This window comes from Mandrillus leucophaeus, unplaced genomic scaffold (genome assembly GCF_000951045.1).
Source record: "Mandrillus leucophaeus isolate KB7577 unplaced genomic scaffold, Mleu.le_1.0 Scaffold641, whole genome shotgun sequence".
NCBI lineage: Eukaryota > Metazoa > Chordata > Mammalia > Primates > Cercopithecidae > Mandrillus > Mandrillus leucophaeus.
In genome coordinates this window covers 634,820-657,512 of record NW_012106931.1, presented here as the reverse complement: position 1 = coordinate 657,512, position 22,693 = coordinate 634,820, and the positions used below count along the sequence as shown (strand labels likewise).

At 41.1% G+C, this 22,693-nt stretch overlaps 1 protein-coding gene across 4 annotated transcripts in view; it reads right to left on the bottom strand.

Annotated features, from left to right (window-relative positions):
* EXD2 (exonuclease 3'-5' domain containing 2) overlaps nt 1-22,693 on the bottom strand; it is a 59,282-nt gene that overhangs the window by 4,627 nt on the left and 31,962 nt on the right. For all 4 annotated transcript variants that reach the window (XM_012000885.1, XM_012000888.1, XM_012000886.1 and 1 more), the window contains 6 exons: nt 9,214-9,470; nt 7,688-7,814; nt 2,982-3,310; nt 1,853-1,959; nt 1,463-1,598; nt 68-424 (listed from right to left, as the gene is read on the bottom strand). In XM_012000885.1, coding sequence (XP_011856275.1) covers nt 68-424; nt 1,463-1,598; nt 1,853-1,959; nt 2,982-3,310; nt 7,688-7,814; nt 9,214-9,470 — 1,313 coding nt within the window. The remainder of the gene's footprint in view (nt 1-67; nt 425-1,462; nt 1,599-1,852; nt 1,960-2,981; nt 3,311-7,687; nt 7,815-9,213; nt 9,471-22,693) is intronic.

Below are 22,693 nucleotides of genomic sequence, written 5' to 3'. Positions count from 1 at the left end.
AGTAATGAGGGTTAATGTCCCTGGTACATCCCGTACTCCCTTCTCTGACCAGATCTGTGCTTTGTACCTGGTCTCCAGGCTGGCAGCCTCTTGAAGCATCTCCTCTGTGACCGTGTCTGTGTTATAAAACTCTCTGAGTGCTTGCAGCAGCTCCTCCTTTCGATGAGCAGGCAGGCTCTCCGCGTTGAGTAGGGCCCTGGCCCCAGAACGCACCTGCCGACGCTCAGGATCTTCCAGCAGGCGCAAGCCCTCCTCAGAGCCAATGGGGGCCTGGAATTCCTTGGCCAGCTGCTGCTTCAGATGGTTGTCATAGTAGTTGGAAATGGCATGGCAGGAGGTGCAGAGCAGCAGCACATCGTGGGAGTTGTGGTCCTTCATCTCGATGGGGAAGTGCTTCCGGTACTCATGTGGAATCACGTTCTTCCTGGAACAAGCCCAGCCAGAAAGCAGCGCTCATGAGTGTATGACAGAGCACACGGGAAGACAGCAGACAGGCTACTGGGGTTCTAACTGGGGCCTAACCATGACTGGGAAGCCTTGGGCACCACCGCCCAACACAGATCACAGAAAGGCAGTATCACCTATTCCACTCTCAGCCCATCTATGTCTTAGCTTCCTCTCTCCTGCAAGTAAGTACAGACCACCTGCTGTGGGCTTCAATGGAGGGCCAGTGTAGCAAGAGGTTAATAACAACCTCTGAGAGGGCTGCGCTCCCAGAAGGGAAAGTCTCAGAGAACTGAAAAGATACTCTAATGGCCTTTTGACACCTGGACAACAACTCTCTCAAGAAGGCCTAGGAACCTGAAAAAGCCAATTTCCTTCATCTGAGAAGCAAATACCTTACTCTATTTCCCTGCTTCACCAGGGTCCATCATTATTTTCTAAGGAGAACTAAGCTCTCAGGAAAAACTCTTGGCAGCAATGACTTTGTCTCACTTCGCAGGGGAGAAAGGAGGAGAGTGAGTGACTCCACAGAAGCCAGGGAGAAAGCCCAAGTGTCTGGGCACTCAGGCGTAGTTGGCAGCCTCACTCTCACGGTGCAGGGACCCTGATGTGAAACAGTATTACAGCACAGGGCAGGCTTCAGGACATCTGGATACTCCACGAACAAAATCATGGCTCAAAAAGCTGGTGAGCCAGTCAAGAGAGGATGAGAAGGACACAGCTTCTGAAGGAACTGGTCTTCAGTCTTTCATGAGCAAAAGGGAACCACTTTCCACATGACAGACCATTACTGAGCATAGTGTTGCACTCCAGAAACTGAGAAATGGCTCAGGAGGGGTAAAGGCCACTATAGCAAGGGCAGCAGAATACCAAAGCTCTTGGGGAAGCTGGTTGCCAGGGACAAGCCTCTCAGCCAAAGTGGACAGACTCAGTCACAGCCCCCAAAGGCTCCGCATATGGCTACAAAAGCAATTTCCATCTGCCACAGAGAACCAGGGTGGCCCAATGCCACACTCACCGAATGTAGGAGTCTCTCTTGCCACACACTACACATAGGTTCTCTTTAACCATCAAGTAATAGTCTCCAGGAGATTCGGGCCTTCCTGCAGGTTCAAACCGTAGCTTCACCACAAAGGGCTCTTCACTCACCAGCTCTTAAGAGAAGAGACATCAGTGTTTGACTGTTCCCCCTGCCCCCACCACCACGCCCAAGAAGCAGCACTACCTTCACTGTTCTCTGCTATGGTCTGGCAGAGAACAAGATTTCTGGGTTGTGCCTACCCAGTCCCATGCAACTCAAGGTCTCTCTGCCTTCCTCCATCCCTCCCTCTTCCTTATCTCACTCCCCACTCCTGCCAGCATCCAAAGCACCTAATTAGAGATAAACAAGGACAGCTGAATCTCATACCACCAATGCCTTTGTCCAGGTACCACTGAGCTTTTCTTCTATCACAAGTGCAGAGGGGCTGTCCATCAGGAGCATGGAGAAAGCAGTTATCATAAAGAGGTGATTTTCTGTGGGGAAAGGAAAGAGAAATCTCAAACCGAAAGCTAACTGTGGGTCAAAATGTCTGTTGCTTTCCCATGCTCTCTTCTGAGTGACTCAAACTATTCTCAACACTAAGCACTAAGGTCAAACACACCACTATGGAAAAAACAAACAGAGTGATAAACCATGTTTAATCCTCACCTGCATTGGGCTAGGAAACAGAACTAAAAATGAATTAGTTTATGCCTCTAGTTTTTAAACTTAAGGATTAGGACATTAGGGAGTGTGTCGGGTGGTTTACACGCAGCTCTTCTGTGAATGCAAAAAAGAATCAAGCAACAAGAAAACTGCCAAATCACTGGGTGAAAACAAAGTAAATTAAAAATTTTAAAGTTGAAGCCAAAGTAATGAGGGCCATGTGGATTTACTTCTAACTCACATGCAATAACACTTCCTTCAATTTAATCATCCAATTAATTCCTTAAGGCATTTTGCTACAGGGACCAAATTTATGCTCCAAAGTACTTATTAGTCATCTTCCTACAATAGAGGAGTAAGTTATACAGGAAATTTTTCATTGGCTAGAGAGTAACATTTTCTTGGAGCTGGATGTCATTCTAAATAATTAATTAACATACGAACAAGAAATCAGATGATGCATGTCTCCTGAAAAGTATGAGGCACTACGTGTTATTTATTTTCGTAGCTAGCCTGAAACAAGGAAGGAATGATAATTATACCCCCATTTACAGTTGGAGAAGTTAAGGCCTAAGGTCACATCAGGGTCAATGACAGAACTAAGCTAAGCTTTCCTCATTTCCACTCCAACTGTCAAAAAATAAAAAAGTAAAAGAGGGGAAAAGGAGAAAAATACATAAATAAAGCAAAGGAGAGTCCAAACGTCTCTGATGGAAAGAAAAAGCAAGATTAACCCCTGGAGAGCTGCTGCTCCCCTACTACAAGCCTTCTCCCCAGACCCAAGGGAAGCACCACACCCTTTGCTAAGGCTGGGACTGACTCTTTACTAGACAGGGAGTGACTCAGTTACCTGGCAGAATAGCCCACCCCTAGGGGCTTTCTTTTATGTTTTCTGGGGTCTCTCCCTTGGTGGTTGCCTGGCACCATCCCATCCATCTTAGACTTCTTATGTTTTGGCTTCTGCTGAGATTCTGTTGCTTCCCCATTAACCTCTTCTCCCAATCTGCTCATTCCTTTGCTTCGAAATGGGATGTCGACCACACCCTGGCATTTTTCCAAGACTTTTCTCCAGCTACTGTGGTCGTTTTTTTCTCCAGGTGAATTCCTAGAGAAAGGGTATCCAAGAAGATGAAGAAAGAGAGCCACTGAAATCTGGGCATCCCTGGCAGCATAAATTACCTGAAGAGAAAAGTCAGAGATCAGTGGAATCTGGAAGGCAAACCAGAGAGAGCAACTTCAAAGTCAATCACAAAGAAATAGATAGCTCTTAGGATGCTAATTCAAAATGTACGACAACCTGGGCACCATATACTTCCTTAAAACTTTTTATTATAAAAATTTTCAAACTATACAGAAGTAAATTGAATAGCATGATTAACTCTCATGTTCCCTATGTTTTTCACTAAAATAGCTAAAATAATGACTTACTCTAAATGCTGGAAAATCCTCACCTATATAAATCAGTGAAGTTTCTATCTGCTACCAAATTGCTGGACAGATTTCTCTCAACTTTAGGGGAAGGGTAGTTAACAAAGGCCTGATAACTAGTACATGAAATTCACTTTGGAGGCAGTCATCCTCTGGAATAGCTAAAATCATGATTCATTAAGAGGTCTGTGTGACTGTCAATCAGAAATGACCTGCCATATCCATTAATAAGATATTGAAAACAAATAGGTTTCAAACATGGGCCTCAAATCAAAGTCACAGGGCCCATTCTTGGAATTTATTTATTTAATAGTAGTAAGTCATTCTCCTAAGCAACTGATGATACACAAGCCGGTCATAAAGAAAAGTACTGTGGGCCAGGCACAGTGGCTCACACCTTTAATCCCAGCACTTTGGGAGGCCAAAGCGAGTGAATCACCTGAGGTCAGGAGTTCAAAACCAGCCTGGCCAACATGGTGAAACCCTGTCTCTACTAAAAATACAAAAAATTAGCTGGGTGTGGTGGCGGACACCTGTAATCCCAGCTACTCGGGAGGCTAAGTGAGGCAGGAGAATCGCTTGAACCCAGGAGGTGAAGGTTGCAGTGAGCTGAGACCGCGCCACTGCACTCCAGCCTGGGAGACAGAGCAAGACTCCATCTCAAAAAAAAAAAAAAAAAAAAAGGGAAAAGTACTGTGGTCAAAACTAAAATTCAGCTGGGCGCGGTGGCTCATGCCTGTAATCCCAACACTTTAGGAAGCTGAGGCGGGCGGATCACTTGAGGTCAGGAATTCGAGACCAGCACAGCCAACATGGGGAAACACCATCTCTACTAAAAATACAAAAAATTAGCTGGGCGCGGTGGCACGCACCTGTCATCCCATCTACTCGGAAGGCTGAGGTAGGAGAATCGCTTGAACCTGGGGCTTGAACCCGGGAGGCAGAGGTTGCAGTGAGCTGAGATCGCAGCACTGCACTCCAGCCTGAGTGACAGAGTGAGACTCCATCTCAAAAAAAAATAAATAAATAAAATAAAAATTTTAAAAACTAAAATTAACAGGTTTTCCCAACAAGTATAAGGACTTTAAAATTCTATTACTTCACCTTTAATAACCAAGCCAGTGAATAATTCTATTAGTAAGGATCATTTATACTTTTAGAATAAAACAAGTGTGGATAACATTTTCCACCTGGATCCAACAATCTACATATCTATTAGCAGACTGTTTCCCACAGAAGAATGTGTACTTGAATGCAAAGACTTCAGAGTTCTCTTTAACACATTATTTTCTAATGATAAAGAAACAAATGGTACTAGAATGACTGGAGGTCCACATGAGAAAGAGTGAATGTGGACCCCTATCTCACAAGACACACAAAAATTAACTCAAAATGGATCACAGACTTAAATGCAACAGCTAAAACTATATGACTTTTAGAAGAAAACATAGGAGCCAATCGTCATGACCTTGGATGAGGCAATGATTTATTGACTGTGACACCAAAAGCATAAGCAATTAAAAGAAGAGATTTTTAAAAAGAAACTGATAACTGGAGCTCATCAAAATTAAAAACTATTGTGCTTCAAACAAATAATGGAAGAAAATACTTTATAGATCATCTATCGGAAAAGGATCTAGAATATCCAAAGAATTCCTAAAACTCAAAAATAAAATAACAAATGACCCGATTAAAACATGGGCAAAGGATATGTATGAATACACATTTCTCCACGGAGGATATACAAATGGCCAATACGCACATGAACAGACACCCAGCATCATTATTCACGAGGGAAATGTAAATCAAAACCACAATGAAATACCACTTCATACCTACTAGGATGGCTCTAATGGAAAAGACTGACAATAACAAATGTCAGGAAGGATGTAGAACACCGGCACCCTCATACACTGCTGGTGGGAATACAAAATGGTATAGCTACTTTGGAAACCAGTTAACATTTCTCAAGGATGAACAAGTGGTAACTGACCCAGCAAACAAGGTTGAAACTAGGCCTATGCAAGTGGTATGGCAAAAAGCCTAAGTTCTAATGGGTTTAAGCCACAGAACCAGGAAAGCATGAGGAATGGAGACACCAGGTATCTGTGAAGGCAAGGGTGAAAACAGAAGGGTAAGGTGAAATCTCCACAGAGAACACTTACACCCCGCTCTCCTCCTTTACAGCACAGGGCCAGACAACTATCCCTCCCCTAGCCCAAAAGACAGTAAAAGTTTAAATCATATAATGGTTAAACCACAGAGGATCTGGACCTGGTAATACCACGCACAACTGAAGGGAGGGACGAAATGTCACCTGAAGAAAGGGGGATTAAGGGAGAGATTACACATTGAATGTTAAGACCACTGGCGCCTTTCCCCCACTCAGTGACTGGAATATAGGTAGTGGGGCTTACGCTTCTTGAATAGAATACTAGAAGATTCATCTCTGGAGAAACTAAGTCACCTGAGAGAAAAGACAGTTACTGACATTTTTTTTTTTACTTCTCATGCTCCCTTTCTCAAGAAGCTGTTATGAATGTATTCCGCCAAAGTAAGAAAGGAAAAAGACATGGAATTTAAAAAACAGAGGATCTACTATGAAAGAGAGAGGTGAAGGGAATTCCAGGCTGATGGTAAATGCAAATTCCAGGATGAGAGTTGGGCAGCAGGCCTAGGGTGCAGTCCGTCCTGGGAGGAGCCAGATGAGAGAGGGCTCTAGGAGAGAAGGCTCCAAGGGAAAATGAAACAAGTAAGTGACCTGATGTGTGTCTGAACCAGCCCAGAGGAGATCCATAGTTCTGGTAAGGAGTCTGGGGTGGAAACAATAGGTACATGGACACTATGCAAACAAAATACTAATTATTAATCCTGGGAAATAAAAGTAACTGCAGTTTACTATGTGACTCAGCTATAAATAATACAAATACTGGATATTAACCTGATAAAAATGATGATTTGCCTAAATTGGGAGGATGGGGAAGAGAAGTATTTGTCTAGGGGCAGGGGAGCTGCAAGAGTACTAAACCATATCTTCCATAGTATGAAGTCAAAAGATAATATATATAGATAAGGAAGAATAACGCATGCATGTAATTTAGAAGTATAATGATAATTACCAGAAAGAAATGAAAGTGGTTGCCTCTGAGGAGAAGAAGGAAGAAGGATTAGGAATGGGGAAAGGTAATACAGGGAACTATTTACTGCTTCTTAAAATAAGTTATAACTCCTACACACTTATAACACTGTTTTTTTTAAATTATGCATTTGTATTCATAAAAAAAAAAATCCCTTTTTCTGAAATGCCCAACATATAGTAAAAGGTCAAAAAAATCAGGACTCTTGACCGGGTGCAGTGGCTCACACCTGGAGGCTGAGGTGGGCGGATCATTTGAGGTCAGGAGTTTGAGACCAGCCTGACCAACGTGGTGAAACCCCATCTCTACTAAAAATACAAACAAAATTAGCCGGGCATGGTGGTGCACGTCTGTAATCTCTGAGGCAGGAGAATTGCTTTAACCCAGGAGGCAGAGGTTGCAGTGAGCCAAGATCGTACCACTGTACTCCAGCTTGGGTAACAGAGTGAGACTCCACCTCAAAAATGAAACAACAGCAGACTCTTATCTTTTATTTAAGTGATTATTTTATTGTAGACCAGTTAACTGGATTATCACCAGAGAATGAATCCATTTTAAGGCATCTCTATCCAATACTTATACTATATTTGAGAATTTTAATTTTGTTTTTTTTTTTTTTGAGATGGAGTTGCGCTCTGTGGCCCAGCCTGGAGGGCAGTGGCGCGATCTCTGCGGACTGCAAGCTCCGCCTCCTGGGTTTACTTACGCCATTCTGCTGCCTCAGCCTTCCAAGTAGCTGGGACTAAAGGCACCCGCCACCACGCCTGGCTAATTTTTTGTATTTTTAGTAGAGACAGGGTTTCACCGTGTTAGCCAGGATGGTCTCGATCTCCTGACCTCGTGATCTGCCTGCCTCGGCCTCCCAAAGTGCTGGGATTACAGGTGTGAGTCACCGCGCCCGGCTGCGCTTGGCCGAGAATTTTAATTTTATAAACAGTTATACTTCAGAAACAATGACCTTCCATTCTTCAACTACTCTGATAAGAAGTACCTGGTCCTCTGTAAGAGTCTCAGCATCCCAGTTGCTGCAACGAAGTAGAAGGGACTTGTCAAGGGGAAAGTTCAAAACAGTCTCAGCGAGGGATTTCAGGCTAAGCCCATTACAGAGCAAATTGTTTCTAAAAGAAAGAAAGAATAAAACCATGCATCAAAAATGGGCAAAGGACATGAACAAGAAAATCAAAAGAGACATATAAATAGCCAATAAACAGAGATAACATACTCAATCTCACTAGACATCAAAGAAAATGGTAATTTATCTACTTGTGAAACACTTTATAAATCCTTTCTGTAGTTTAACTCATTTAATACTCACACCAACCCCGAGAGGTGGCTACATTATCATCTCTACTTTACAGATGAGGAAACTGAGGAACAGAGAGGCTTAGTACTGTGCCAAAGGTCATACAGGTGGCAAGTGGCAGCCCTGAGACTCCTACCCATGCAGTCTGCTCCCAAGTCAGCTTTTAGCCTCTATCCACACTGCCTCTAACAGCACACAGTGACAGTGGCACCTCTGGGGAGCTGCTGCCAAAGAAAGGAGGGCCTGATGAAGGGAGGCTTTTACTGTTATACTCCATAGACTTTCACAGTTTTAATTTTTACAGCAATATCTTAATGTATTACTTTAAAAAATTATACTTCACTTATAAGAGCTTTATATAAGCCAAACTAACAAACTAAAATAAAATTTCATTTTATACTAAAAAATTATGGTAAGCACAGATTTTAATCAGGCCTTCTCTTAGTTTACCAAATCTCCAATCTTTTAGTGACTCTGTCACTTCAGGCAGGGCAACAGGCTGTTTCAGTCCACGATGTTATAAATGAGGACCCGTGCATAAACATGAGGAGGTAATTATGACCCCCCGCCCCAAAAAGACAAGCTGAAATCAAATTTCCATAGGAATAAAATTCTAAAGGAAATCTCTCTTCCTCCCAGATAAGGGCCGGTCTACCATCATTTTCGGCCTAAAGCAGGGTCTGTAAACGCAAACGCTTATCAGGAGGAGCCAGGGTAACAATGGAAGTGGTGGGGACTCTGGCAAACTGAACAGAGCATGCTCATCTAAAGGGCACATATGCTACCCAGCCAAATGCTGCCATCTAGAACTGTAGACTCAGTGTAGTCAGATTACCTAATTTTTCAAGAGAAGCCAGAAATACAGATTTTTACATTAAATCTTCTTGATTTAAATAAAAAGTTCCAAAAATATCATACGGGAAAAAAAGAAAACCAAAAACCCTTTGCAGCCATAATTTAGCCAATGGGACCACCAGCTTTTAGCCTGTAGCTGTGAGATACCTCAGTAATGTTTGATCTAAAAAGACTAATTCTAGGTAACCAGAGTTTCACAGAAGTTGGAATGTCTTCTCACAAATTCCATATGCATCTTAGAAGCCTGTAGGCTCCTAGACAATTTCACATGTTTCACTACTGATTCCCAGGCATCTACAAATCTGGCTAAAATATTTGTCCCACAGCTACAGGAATCCCAGCATTCATACAAACCACACCTCTGCCGCATGGCTAGGTATCGGAGGTCCAGGCACCCCCTAACAACAAGGCCATAATCCTGCAGAAGCTTGCTGGCATCTTCTGAGCATCCCACTCCAACTTTCAAAATGGTGCCATCTGCCAAAATATTCAGTAATGTTCTCGGTAGTGTTTTTCCTCCACAGATTAGCTTAGGCAGGCGAATCAAGACACAGAGGCCACTTGGGGAGGCCATTTGTAGAAGTGACAGAGGGCTGGCTTTGCCTTCCAAATTTACCTGCAACAGAGGAAGACAGGGTTGTGGTTCACACCTGAGCACAGCAGCAAGCACAACATATAACTGTGACAAAAAAGTCTAAGAGGTACATCCTTAAATTCCCAAAGGGAGCACCTGACCAGGTTTTCGTTTGCATCTACGCATAAGCCTACAGTAACGAATGCAATGGACTTTGTGAAGCAGCAGCCTAAACAAAGGTTACCGAGAACCCCAAACACCAAGGCCTGAAATACGAGTGGTCCATAAACAGTGACCATCCGACACAGGGGAGCTCTGGGACATACACTGGCAGTCATATGGAACATGCTGGTTTTACAAGGCTAAGGAGGCCGGGCATGGTGGCTCATACCTGTAATCCCAGGTATTTTTGGTAGAGTTGTAACCCCAACTCTACCAAAAATACAAAAATTAGCTGGGCATGGTGGCACATGCCTATAATCCCAGCTACATGGGAAGCTGAGGCAGGAGAATCACTTGAACCCAGGAGGCAGAGGTTGCAGTGAGCCGAGATTGCGCCACTGCACTCCAGCCTGGGAGACAAGAGTGAAACTCCATCTCAAAAAAAAAAAAAAAAAAACAGCTAAGGAAAAAAGGCTAAGCAGTAAAGTGTGAAATGATAAACATCCTCTTTTCATTATCCAGCCTCTCTAATGTACACGCAGGTAACTCTAGTCATTTGCCTTATCATCACTGACTCAAGATCCAATTTTTAAAAAGAGGTAGGAGATAAGTGGTACTTGATAATATAATAAATACCAGTAGCACAAAGTGCTTTCTCAGCATTTTCTAGTCACAAATGGCGTTCATAAAAAGAAAAAAATATATATATATTGAGCATAAGTTAGGGCCTTTAAATCTTAAAAGATACAAAAAGCTTTATACAATAAGTGATCAAGGTTTAATCTTTTTTCGAGACAGAGTCTGGGTCTGTCGCCCAGGCTTGAGTGCAGCAGCTCAATCTTGGCTCACTGCAACCTCCGCCTCCCGGGTTCAAGCAATTCTCCTGCCTCGGCCTCCCAAGTAGCTGGGATTACAGACATGCACAGCCACGCCCGGCTAATTTTTGTATTTTTTGTAGAGATGAAGTTTCACCATGTTGTCCTGGTCTCGAACTCCTGACCTCAAGTGATCCTTCTGCCTCGGCCTTCCAAAGTGCTGGGAATTCTCCTGCCTCAGCCTCCTGAGTAGCTGGGATTACAGGCATGCACAGCCATACTCAGCTAATTTTTGTATTTTTTGTAGAGATGAAGTTTCACCATGTTGCCCTGGTCTCGAACTCCTGACCTCAAGTGATCCTTCTGCCTCAGCCTTCCAAAGTGCTGGGATTACAGGCATGAGCCATTGTACCTGGCTGAGGCTTAATATTTTTGGGGTCATAGAACGTTTTGAAAAAATGCTGAAAGTTAAGGATGTTATTCCTAGAAAAACGTATACACAAAACTCACATACATTTTCAAGGGATTAAAGTTTCCCTAAAGCTATCCACAGAACCCAGATTAAGTACCCAATAAATTCCAATCCTTCTCACTTGTCAGGAGAGGAATATAGGTGAATTAGTTTGACCAAATATGGTGAGATCATGGCAAAGCTAGGACTATCACACTATCACCTAAAGTTCCCAGTCCCTAGAATAGTAGTTCTCAACTGAGGGTAATTTTGTACCCCAAGAGACATTTGGCAATATCTGGAAAAATGTTTGGTTGCCACAAGTGGGGAGGAAGTACATAGGCATCTAGTAAGCAGAGGCCAGAAGGCTGCTAAACATCCTACATGTACAAAATAGTCCCTTAAAACAAAGAATCATCTGCCCAATATGTCAATAGCGAGGAGGCTGAGAAACTGCTCTAGGGCAATGTGGTCCTCTCCCTACTGTGCTAGCTGCCTGCTGGGCCTGCAGTGCCACAGTTGCATACAAAGTAATGGAAGACAGCATGCTAATTTAAAGAAATTATAATCTTATAGGAAGAGCAGGATGGATACACATAAACACAAGCTCACACACACAGAAAATGACATGGTAAATGCCAAAGGAATGTTTCAAGCAAAGTGTCACAATTAATCAGAGGAGGGACATTGCATAGTTGAAGTGACCAAAATCACACAGAGGAAATAGTCAAGATCACGAAAGAACTGCTGTTAAAAAAAAAAATTGGGGAGGGCTCTGGCCCTCAACTTTTTTTCCAAGTCTTGCTCTGTTGCCCAGGCTGGAGTACAGTAGCACAATCTCAGCTAACTGCAACCTCTGCCTCCCGGGTTCAAGTGATTCTCCTGCCTCAGCCTCACGAGTAGCTGGGATTATAGGCACCTGCCATCACACCTGGCTAATTTTTGTACTTTTAGTAGAGACAGGGTTTCACCATATTGGCCAGGCTGGTCTCAAACTCCTGACCTCAAATGATCCACCCACCTCAGCCTCCCAAAGTGCTGGGATGACAGGCGTGAGATACCTCTAGCCCTCAACTTCTTTTCTAAGGTGGAGTAAAACCATGATCTAACCACAAAAGACTTAGGCTTCCTTCTTAGGCCTGCTTTGTCAATGAGGGCTATTTCCATATCCTCACACGAAAGCATGCCAGTTTGATCTCATTGTCTATTTCTTGGGGCTCCGCCAAGGTTAAAAACACCTATAAAAAACTCGACTACTGGGGTTCCTGTTCTCTAATAATTCATCTGGATGTGACCAAATCACCTTTTTAAAAATTAATGAGTAGTTCCTTCCCTCTGTGATACCAGCTTTCTCCAAGAAAAAGCTATAAATCTCTACTTCTAATAGCTAGTACTGCTAATTTGACATAAAACTCACTACAAATTTCTAAGGTTGGATATTTGTACCTCTTTACAGTCACGCCTCATTGTCTACTATACATTGATTTCCTTGCTAATATAGTGGTGAGTAAAAAGAAAAGAAAAAGATAAAATACATTAAATAACTAGATAAATAGATAGATAGGTAAATTGAGTTGTCTTTAATGTTTCTGGATTGTGCTTAAGATCCAATATACTATAATCAAAGTTTTCTCACTAGGAATCCAAATGTTTATGATTCCTCTAGCTACATAACTTATATTGAATATATAATTGGAAGAATAATGGTTCTAGGACAGTCAATTTAGCTTAAAGAATAAGATACCTAGTCTTTATTTCTCATATTTCCCCCCTTTTGCTTTCTAATATCTTTTTGCCCTGACATCACTACTCATGGAAAACAAGAAACCCTGGCTTATCAACATCATTAAAAACACGTTTTTATTCATTAGACACGTTTTAATTTCATTAGCATTATTTAATCCAGTGGTCTTATTAGCATTATTTAATCTAGGGTTTTTAAAATTAGTCAACATATATAAAAGTTTGAGACATATACTACATATTTATAAATTACACACATATATTATTGCATTAATGTGTTATAGATACACAAAACACAAAGTTTAACTGAGTAATACCAACAATCATTACAGATAGAATTTGTAACACTCTGCTGTTTTAGTGATTCATTTAGCGAACACTGGGTTAGAGTCCTCCTTCCAGAAGCCAGGGGATAATCCATTTTGGCTTCAGTATTCTTAAAAGAAAAAAACCAACAAAACGAAACAGCATTCTTAAAAAATAGTTTCTGGAATGGCCTGTGATTCTTCAAATGACTTCACAAAGGCAGCAAAGAATGACATGGGACCATCTTCTGGGCTGGAATAGGTTAATTAATGAGCACCCCTAGTTTGTGGAGTTTATGTATCAGTTAAATTTAGGCCAGGGTTTTGAGATAGGAATGAGTTTACCCTGTTCAGGCAACAGAACTAAGGCCCAGTGTGGCTAGATGCTGGTAAGAGTAGGATGGGAAGAGAGTAGGAGGAGACAAAATCAGAGATGCTGAAAGAAGCTACAGCAAGTAAGACCTTAAGAGCATGTAGGTAATTGAGACATTTGCGTTTTATTCTTTTTTTTTCTGAGACGGAGTCTCACTCTGTTGCCAGGCTGGAGTGCTGTGGTGTGATCTCAGCTCACTGCCACCTCCGCCTCCCGGGTTCAAGCGATTCTCCTGCCTCAGCCTCCCGAGTAGCTGAGACTTCAGGTGCCTGCTACCACGCCCAGGTAATTTTTGTATTTTTAGTACATATGGGGTTTCACCATGTTGGCCAGGATGGTCTCGATCTGTTGACCTCGTGATCTACTCGCCTTGGCCTCCCAACGTGCTGAGATAACAGGCGTGAGCCACTGCACCTGGCCATCTGCATTTCACTCTAAGCAATTGAAAGATTTTGGGCAGAGGACTGACACAATCTGATCTGCATTTTTGTTAGTTACTGTACAGAGAAAGGATTGCTACATGTGCAAGAGTCAAAGCGGGAGGCTGGTCAGGGGAAGATTTGCAATAGTCCAGGTGAGAGATACTTGAAGCTTAGACTCAGGAGGTAGTAGGGATGTGATATAGTTTGGATCTGTGTCCCCACCCAAATCTCATGTTGAATTCTAATCCCCAATGTTGGAGGTAGAGCCTGGTGGGAGATGACTGGATCATGAGATGGAGTTCTTATAAATGCTTTAGCACCCTTCCCCGTTGGTACTGCATACTGAGTAAGTTCTCAAGATAATGGTTGTTTAAAAATGTGTGGTGGCTGGGTGTGGTGGCTCATGCCTATAATCCCAGCACTTTGGGAGGCCAAGATTGGCGGATCGCTTAAGTCCAGGAGTTTGATACCAGCCTGGACCACATGGGGATGGGTATGGTGGTGTGCGCCTGTAGTCCCAGCTACTCCAGAGGCCGAGGTGGGAGGATCACTTGAGGCTGGGAGGTGGAGAGTGCAGTAAGCCAAGATCACGCCACTGCACTCCAACCTGGGTGACAGAGTGAGACCCTGTCCCCCCCCCCAAAAAAAAAAAGAACAAGAAAACACTTTTCATTGCTAAAACTGGCCCCTCCTTGTCATTATTTTCAGTGTGATCTGAAAAAAAAAAGAAAAAAAGAAAAGTGTGTGGCACCTCCCCGCCATCTTGGTCCTGCTCCTTCCATGTAAGGCACCTGTTCCCGCTTTGCGTTCCACCATGAGTAAAATCTCCTGGAGGCCTCCCCAGAAGCAGATGCTGCCATGCTTCCTGTACAGCCAATTAAACCTCTTTTCTTTATAAATTACCCAGTCTCAGGTATTTCTTTACAGCAGGGCAAGAATAGACTAATACACTGGGTCTACAGGATGATGGTTTTGGGAAAATCACCTTGCTCAACCTTTATTGCATCAATTATTTGTACCTGTTATGCAAGGAAATATGTAGCCAGAGTCTCCAGAAAGGACCAGGCAGGAGTCAGAAGACCAAAAAGGTATTTAATGTCTCCACCTGCCTCAGGAGAAGGGCAATAATAGCTTCTAAAACATGGCAGGATACTCATTTTGTACTGGTGATTTATCCACAGTTACACCTCATTATAGGTAACTCAAAGAAACCTATACCTCTTTGAGATAGCATGCTGTGTTATTTCCTGCTTTGTATAACCACTTCTTTGAATTTGCATATATTTTACCATTAAAGAAATTTAACATATTATAACTGTCTGTTTATCTCTGACTTTCAATCATATCACCATCCTGTTGGACAACCCTCAGAGAGAAGAATGTCTCACTGATTTTAATCTTAAAGGTGGGGAAGACTAGGGATAACAAGTTTGGGAAGAAAAATCAAGAATGAGTTCTGTTAGGAACATGTTAAGGTTGAGATGACTATTAGACATTCAAGGAGAGATGTCAAGTAGGCAGGTGGATATGAAAGATTGGCATTCTGATTTTGAGAGTAATCACCATATCAATGGTATTTAAAGCCATACAATTAGATGAGAATACAGGAAAGGAATGTAAATTAGAAGACATAAATTAGTGGCCCACGGATCCATCTGCTGACTCACAGACATGCTTTTATTATAATATTATTTTTGATCTCCAAGTATTTAAAAACTTATGCCAGAATTTTAAAATTAGTAGAGTCACATTTTAAAAAATCCATACTCCAAGTTTCTTTTTAAAGAACTGGACAATCCAATAACAGTTGGCTTGAACTATATGGCAGCTTTCTCATTCATATGAGGCATGAATTCTCTAATTCACCAGGATGTCTTTTCAACTGAAGCCAACTGTCATCTTCCACTTCCCATCATATTTGTACACAACCATTTTTCTAATACAAAGAAATATTTCTCAGGATCTATGCTGCTAGTAAAACCACAAAAATGAAAGACCCTAGAGGCCTTATGTTTAAAGAAAAAATGAAAAGTAATATATTTCTTTATGAATTTGAGAATATTCCTATGTATTAAAAAATGCAAACAATAACTCTATATCATTCATTTACGGAATCTGTTTGGCTCTTGTAGGCATTTGAGTTTGTAATATCTGGGGTGGATACAGAAGAGACCAAGCCTGATCCATTTCAATATTTAGATATCAGGTAAAACAAGATAGGAGACAGAAGAATGTGAGTGTGATGCTTTTGGGAGCAAGAATAATGAGTCCAAATAAGTGTCCACTGGACTAGAAAACAAGAAAGCCATCAACTTGATCAGTTTCAGTGGAGTAATATGGAAAGATGTCAGACTAAAGTTGGTTGAAGAATAATGAATAAGAAATCATACCCAAGAGAACAGAAGGAAAGAAACAATAGAAATAAGAGCAGAAATCAATTAACCACAAATATAAAGAAGATCAACAAAGTAAAAAGCTGGTTATTTGAAAACACTAATAAAATTGATAAACCCATGGAAGGGATTATCAAGAAAAAAGAAAGAAGCACAAGTAAGCAAAGTCAGGAATGAAAAAGAGACATTCCTAGATATCTACCAAACGGGGAAAAAATTGTCAGAGGATATCATAAACAAACATATGCCAATAATTTTTTTTTTTTTTTTTAGACAGAGTCTCACCCTGTCACCCAGGCTGGAGTGAAATGGCACAATCTCGGCTCACTGCAACCTCTGCCTCCGGGTTCAAGCGATTCTCCTGCCTCAGCCTCCCAAGTAGCTGGGATTACAGGTGTGCACCACAACGCCTGGCTTTTTTATTTTTTATTTTTTTTGTATCCTTAGTAGAGACGGCGTTTCACCACGTTGGCCAGGCTGGTCTTGAACTCCTGACCTCGTGATCCACCTGCTTGGCCTTCCAAAGTGCTGGGATTATAGGCATGAGCCACCTCGCCCGGCCAGTCAATACTTTTTTTTGGAGGGGGAGACATGGTCTCACTCTGTTGCCCAGGCTGTAGTGCAGTGGCGTGATCATAGCTCACTGCAGCCTTGGACTCCTGGGCCCAAGCCATCCTACCACCTTAGCTTCCTGAGTATCTGGGACTACAGATTCACACCACCATGCCAGGCTAATTTTTAAAATTTTTTGTAAAGACAGATTTTCATTGTGTTGCCCAGGCTGGTCTCATACTCCTAGCCTGAAGTATGATCCTCCCGCCTCAGCCTCCCACAGTGGTGGGATTACAGGCATGAGCCACTATGCTTGGTTTATGCCAATAATTAAACATTTTAAAAGATAACATATTTAGATGATAGATGAAATAAATAATTTATCAAAACTGAGACATTAATATAAAATATGAATAGCTCCATAACGATTCAAGAAATTATATCCATAATTCAAAAAGTCCCTTAAAAGAAAACTCCAGATGGCTTCACCAGTAGATTCTAACTAAACATTTAAGTAAAAAAGAAAGACAATCTTACACAAACTCTTCCAGAGAACATAAAAATAGGAAACACCCCTAATTTGTTGTATGAAGCTAGCATAACTTTTTTAAATCAAAGCCTGACAATGGCCAACCACAGTGGCTCACACCTATAATCCCAGCACTTTTGGAGGCTGAGGCAGGAGGACTGCTTGAGCTCAGGAGTTTGACACCAGCCTGGGCAACACAGCGAGACCCCCATCTCCACAAAAAAATAAAAAAATTAGCCAGGTGTGGTGGTGTGTACCTGTAGTCCCAGCTACCTGTGAGGCTGAGGTGGGAGGATCGCTTGAGCCCAGGAATTTGAGGCTGCAGTGAGCTATGACTGAGCCACTGCACTCCAACCTAGGGAAAAGGACAACGCTATCTCTTATTGATTGACTGATTGATTAAGAAAGAGTTTCACTCTTGTTGACCAGGCTGGAGTGTAGTGGCGCAATCTTGGCTCACTGCAACCTCTGCCTTCAGGTTTCAAGCGATTCTCCTGCCTCAGCCTCCCCAGTAGCTGGGACTACAGGCATCCGCCAGCAATCCCGGCTAATTTTTGTATTTTTAGAAGAGACGGGATTTTGCCATGTTGGCCAGGCTGGTCTCAAACTCCTGACTTTGTGATCCACCCGCCTCAGCCTCCCAAAGTGCTGGGATTACAGGAGTGAGCCACTGTACCCAGCCCAACTCTGTCTCTTTAAAAAAAAAAAAATGCCGGGTGCAGAGGCTCATGCCTGTAATCCCAGCACTTTGGGAGGCCAAGGCAGGCGAATCACCTGAGGTCAAGAGTTTGAGACCAGCCTGGCCAAAATGGTACAACCCTGTCTCTACTAAAAATACAAAAATTAGCTGGGTGTGGTGGTACACATCTGCAATCCCAGCTACTTGGGAGGCTGAGGCATGAGAATCTCGTGAACCCGGGAATCAGAGGTTGCAGTGAGCCAAGATCGTGCCACTGTACTGCAGTCTGGGTGAAAGAGCGAGACTTCGTCTCAAAAATAAATAAATACATACATAGCCTGACAAGGCAATTTTAAGAAAGACAAATTATAGGCCAATATGACTCATAAAGATTTTGTTTTAAATCCTCTAAAATACATTAGCAAAATGAACTTAGCAATGTATAAAAAGAATAAGACATCATGGTCCAGTTGGATTTATCCCAGGAATTCAAAAATCAATGTATTTCAACACAATAACAGAATAAAGGAGAAAAGATATATAATTATCTCAAGAAATGCAGAAAAATTTGATTAAATTCACCAACTGTTCATGATTTAAAAAAAAAAAAAACCTCTTAGCAAACCAAGAGTAGAAATGAACATATTTAATCTGATAAAGGGATCTACAAACCTACTGCAGACATTATACTTGAAGGTGAAATGTTAAAAGCTGTCATTTTGAGTTAGGGAATAAGTCAAGGATGTCCACTATCACCACATCTACTGAACGCTGTACTGTGATCCTAGCCAGGTACAACAAGGCAAGAAAAGAAAGAAAAAATGTCAAGGACGGGAAAGAAATAACATTGTCATTTTCAAAGATAATAATCTATATAGAAATCCAAAAGAATCTACAAGTAATTAGAATAAGTGAGTTTAGAAAGGTTCCTTAATACAAGAGAAATATGTAAAACTCAATTGCATTTCCATGTACCAGAAACAGAAAAATGTTTAAAATCTCCATTTATACTTAAATTTAAAAATCACAGAAAACTATAAATACATTATTAAGAGAAACTAAAGGTCTAAACAAATACTTAGATTCAAAAACTCAATATTGTGGTCTAGCAATTCCACTACTGGATATATACTCAAGTGAAATAAAATTAGTATGTCAAAGAGATAGTTGCACACCCATGTTTACTGCAGCACCATTCATAATAGCCAAGATATAGAATCAACTTAAGTGTTCATCAACCGACGAATGGATAAAGAAAATGTGATATATATATATATATATATCTTTCTCTCTAAAATGGAATACTATTTGTCCATAAAAAATAATGAAATCTTGTCATTTGTGACAACATGGCTAAACCTGGAAGACATTATGTTGTTAACTGAAATAAGCCAGGCACAGAAAGATAAATACTGCATGAGCTCTCTCATATGTGGAATCTAAAAAAGTTGATCTTGGTGGGCATTGTAGCTCCCTTCTGTAATCCCAGCTACTCGGAAGGCTGAGGTGGAAGGATCACTTGAGGCCAGAAATTCAGTACTAGCCTAAGAATCATAGTAAGACCTCATCTCTTAAAAAAAAAAAAAAGAATTAGCCAGTTGTAGTAGTGTGTGCCTGTAGTCCTAGCTACTTGGGAGGGTAAGGCAGGACTGATTGAGCCTAGGACCTCAATGCTGTAGTGAGTTATGATCACGCCACTACACTCTAGCCTGGGTGACAGAGCGAGAACATGTCTCTAAAAAACAAAAATAAAAAATAAAAGAGTTGATCTCATAGAAGTAGAGTAGAATAGTAGTTACCACAGGCTAGGATGGTTGGGAGGAGAGGAGGATGAGAAAATGTTGATCAAGAATATATAATTACAGTTATATAGGAAGAATGAGTTCAAGAGATCTGGTGTACAGCATGGTGACTATAGTTAATGATGATATATTGTATTACTAAAATGCAAAGACAGTGTATGCTAAGTGTTCTCATCATTAAAAAATGATAACTATGTGAAGTAATGCATTTGTTAATTAGCTAGATTTAATTATCCCACAATGTATATATGCATGAAACATTATATATAATACATACAATTTCATGTCAATTTTTAAAAACCCTTCAATAATATAAAGGAGTCAGTTCCCTACAAACTTATCTATACAATACAATCTCAATTAAAATTTCAAGAAAATTTTATAGGACCTGAAAATTGATTCTAAAACGTATAAGAAAATGCAAGCCAGGTGTGGTAGCAGGCACCTATTGTCCCAGCTACTCGGGTGGCTGAGGCAGGAGAATGGCTTGAATGCAGGAGGTGGAGGCTGCAGTGAGCTGAGATCGTGCTACTGCACTCCAGTTCGGGTGACAGAGTGAGACTCCATCTCACAAAAGAAAACGCAGAGTATCAAGATTATCCAAGATATTGTGGGAAAAGAACAAGATGGCAGGTCTTGCTGTCCCAGATATCCAGAGTTATTTTAAAGCAAAGGTAAATAAAAAAATATATAATAATTGGTGGGAGAATAGAAAAATAGACAATCAAGAAGACAAAAACAGATCTAGACACATACAGACACTCATTTTGTGATAAAGTGGCACTGCAGAGCAATCAGGAAAGGTTTATCTTTTCAATCTGTGATTCTAGGCAGATTGGCTATCCCTTTGGGAGAAAAAATTAAACTTAACCCTACTGCACATCATATACAAACATACCTAAAAAATCAATTTCAGGTGGATTGTAAATCTGAACTGCCAAGGTTAAAACCATAAAACTCCAAGAAAATAACATGGGGAGAATATGTTCATGACTGTGTATAAGAAAAGACCTGATAAACTTTACTACACAGATCTTGTTTATCAAAAGAAAACATTAAAAGAATGTAAAGGCAATTCACGGAATGGGAGAAAACGTTTACAACATAAATTTAACTCCCAGAGGGTTCATATGTAGAATATATAAAGAACTTCTATAAAGATAACTCGATAGAAAATGAGGCAAGAAAAAAAAAAGAAAATGAGGCAAGAGACTTGAACGGACACTTCATAAAGGATATCTAAATGACCAATAAAATACAAAAAGATGTTCAATTTCATTAGTAATCAGGAATATGCAAATTAAAATAATAGTGAACTATTACTACAAGCCCAACAGAATGGATAAAATTTTAAAATGTGACAGTACCACATGTGGACAAGGATGTAAAACAAAGGCATTTTTCATATGTAGGGAGGTTAAATTAGTATAATCACTTCTCAAAACAGCTGGAAACAATGGGATCATTCATATGCTACTGATGGGAAGGTAAATTCATAAAAAGATCTTGGTAAACAGTTTGGCATCATTTATAAAAGTTAAAGTTGTGCGTGCACATGCACACACACACAAACTCCATGACCCAGAACTCCACTCATAGACACATATGCCCAATAATGAATGTAAATGTTCAGTTGCACCATTCTTTGCAAGAGCCCCCAAATGTAAATGATATATTGTATTATATACACACACACACACACAAACACATATATATATACTTTTTTTTTTGTTTTTTTGAGATGGAGTCTCGCTCTGTCACCCAGGCTGGAGTGCAGTGGCACAATCTCAGCTCACCGCAACCTCTGCCTCCTGGGTTCCAGCGATTCTCCTGCCTCAGCCTCCCGAGTAACCGGAATTATACCTGTATGCGCCACCACACCTGGCTAATTTTTGTGTTTTTAGTAGAGATGGGGTTTCACCATGTTGGCCAGGCTGGTCTTGAACTCCTGACCTCAGGTTCAGGTGATTCACCTGCCTCGGCCTCCCAAAGTGCTGGGATTACAGGTGTGAGCCACCATGCCTGGCCTATATTGTATTATATTTACTCTATACACACACACACACGTGTATATATACATATACCCTATATATATACTATATATTACATATACACTATATATACACACATATGTGTATATATATAGATACATATATGTGTGTGTGTATATATATAGATACATATGTGTATATATGTCCAGTAATAGAATGGAAAAATAAGTCATGGTATATTTATACCATGGAATACTATATGGCAACAAATCATAGTCACACACGACACAGGTAAATCTCGCAATGTTTGGAAAAAGAAGCCAGACCAAAAAAGAGCACATACTCGATGATTCATTTATACTAAATTTAAAAAACAGATAAAATTAAACTACAGAGCTTAGGGAGGCATGCCTAAGTAGTAGAAGTATAAAGAAAACAAGAAAGTAAATACCATGAGACAGGATAATGGTAACCCTTAGAGGGCAGTGAGGGGACAATGATTGCAAGGGGGCACAACGGGAGCTTCTGGAGTCCTAGCAATCTTGTGTTTCTTGACCTAGTTTCTAGTTACACAGCTGTTCTCTTTACATAAATCATTCAGTGTTTATTTTTGTCCCAGGCACTTTTCTTGATGTGTTATATTTCACAATAAAAAAGTCTAAAAAAAGACTCAGGGGCAGGTTAAACAGATTAGACAAAGCCAAATAAAGAAAAAGGGAATTGTAAAAGAGACCAGAAGAAATTGTATACAATGAATCTAGAGGGACTAAGATATGTTAAATATTAAATTCCAGCAAGAGGCTGGACACGGTGGCTCCCGCCTGTAATCCCAGCACTTTGGGAGGCCAAGGCAGGCGGATCACAAGGTCAGGAGATCGAGACCATGGTGAAACCCTGTCTCTAATAAAAAAATACAAAAAAATAGCCGGGCATGGCGGTGGGCGCCTGTCGTCCCAGCTACTCGGGAGGCTGAGGCAGGAGAATGGCGTGAACCTGGGAGGCGGAGTTTGCAGTGAGCAGAGATCGCACCACTGCACTCCAGCCTGGG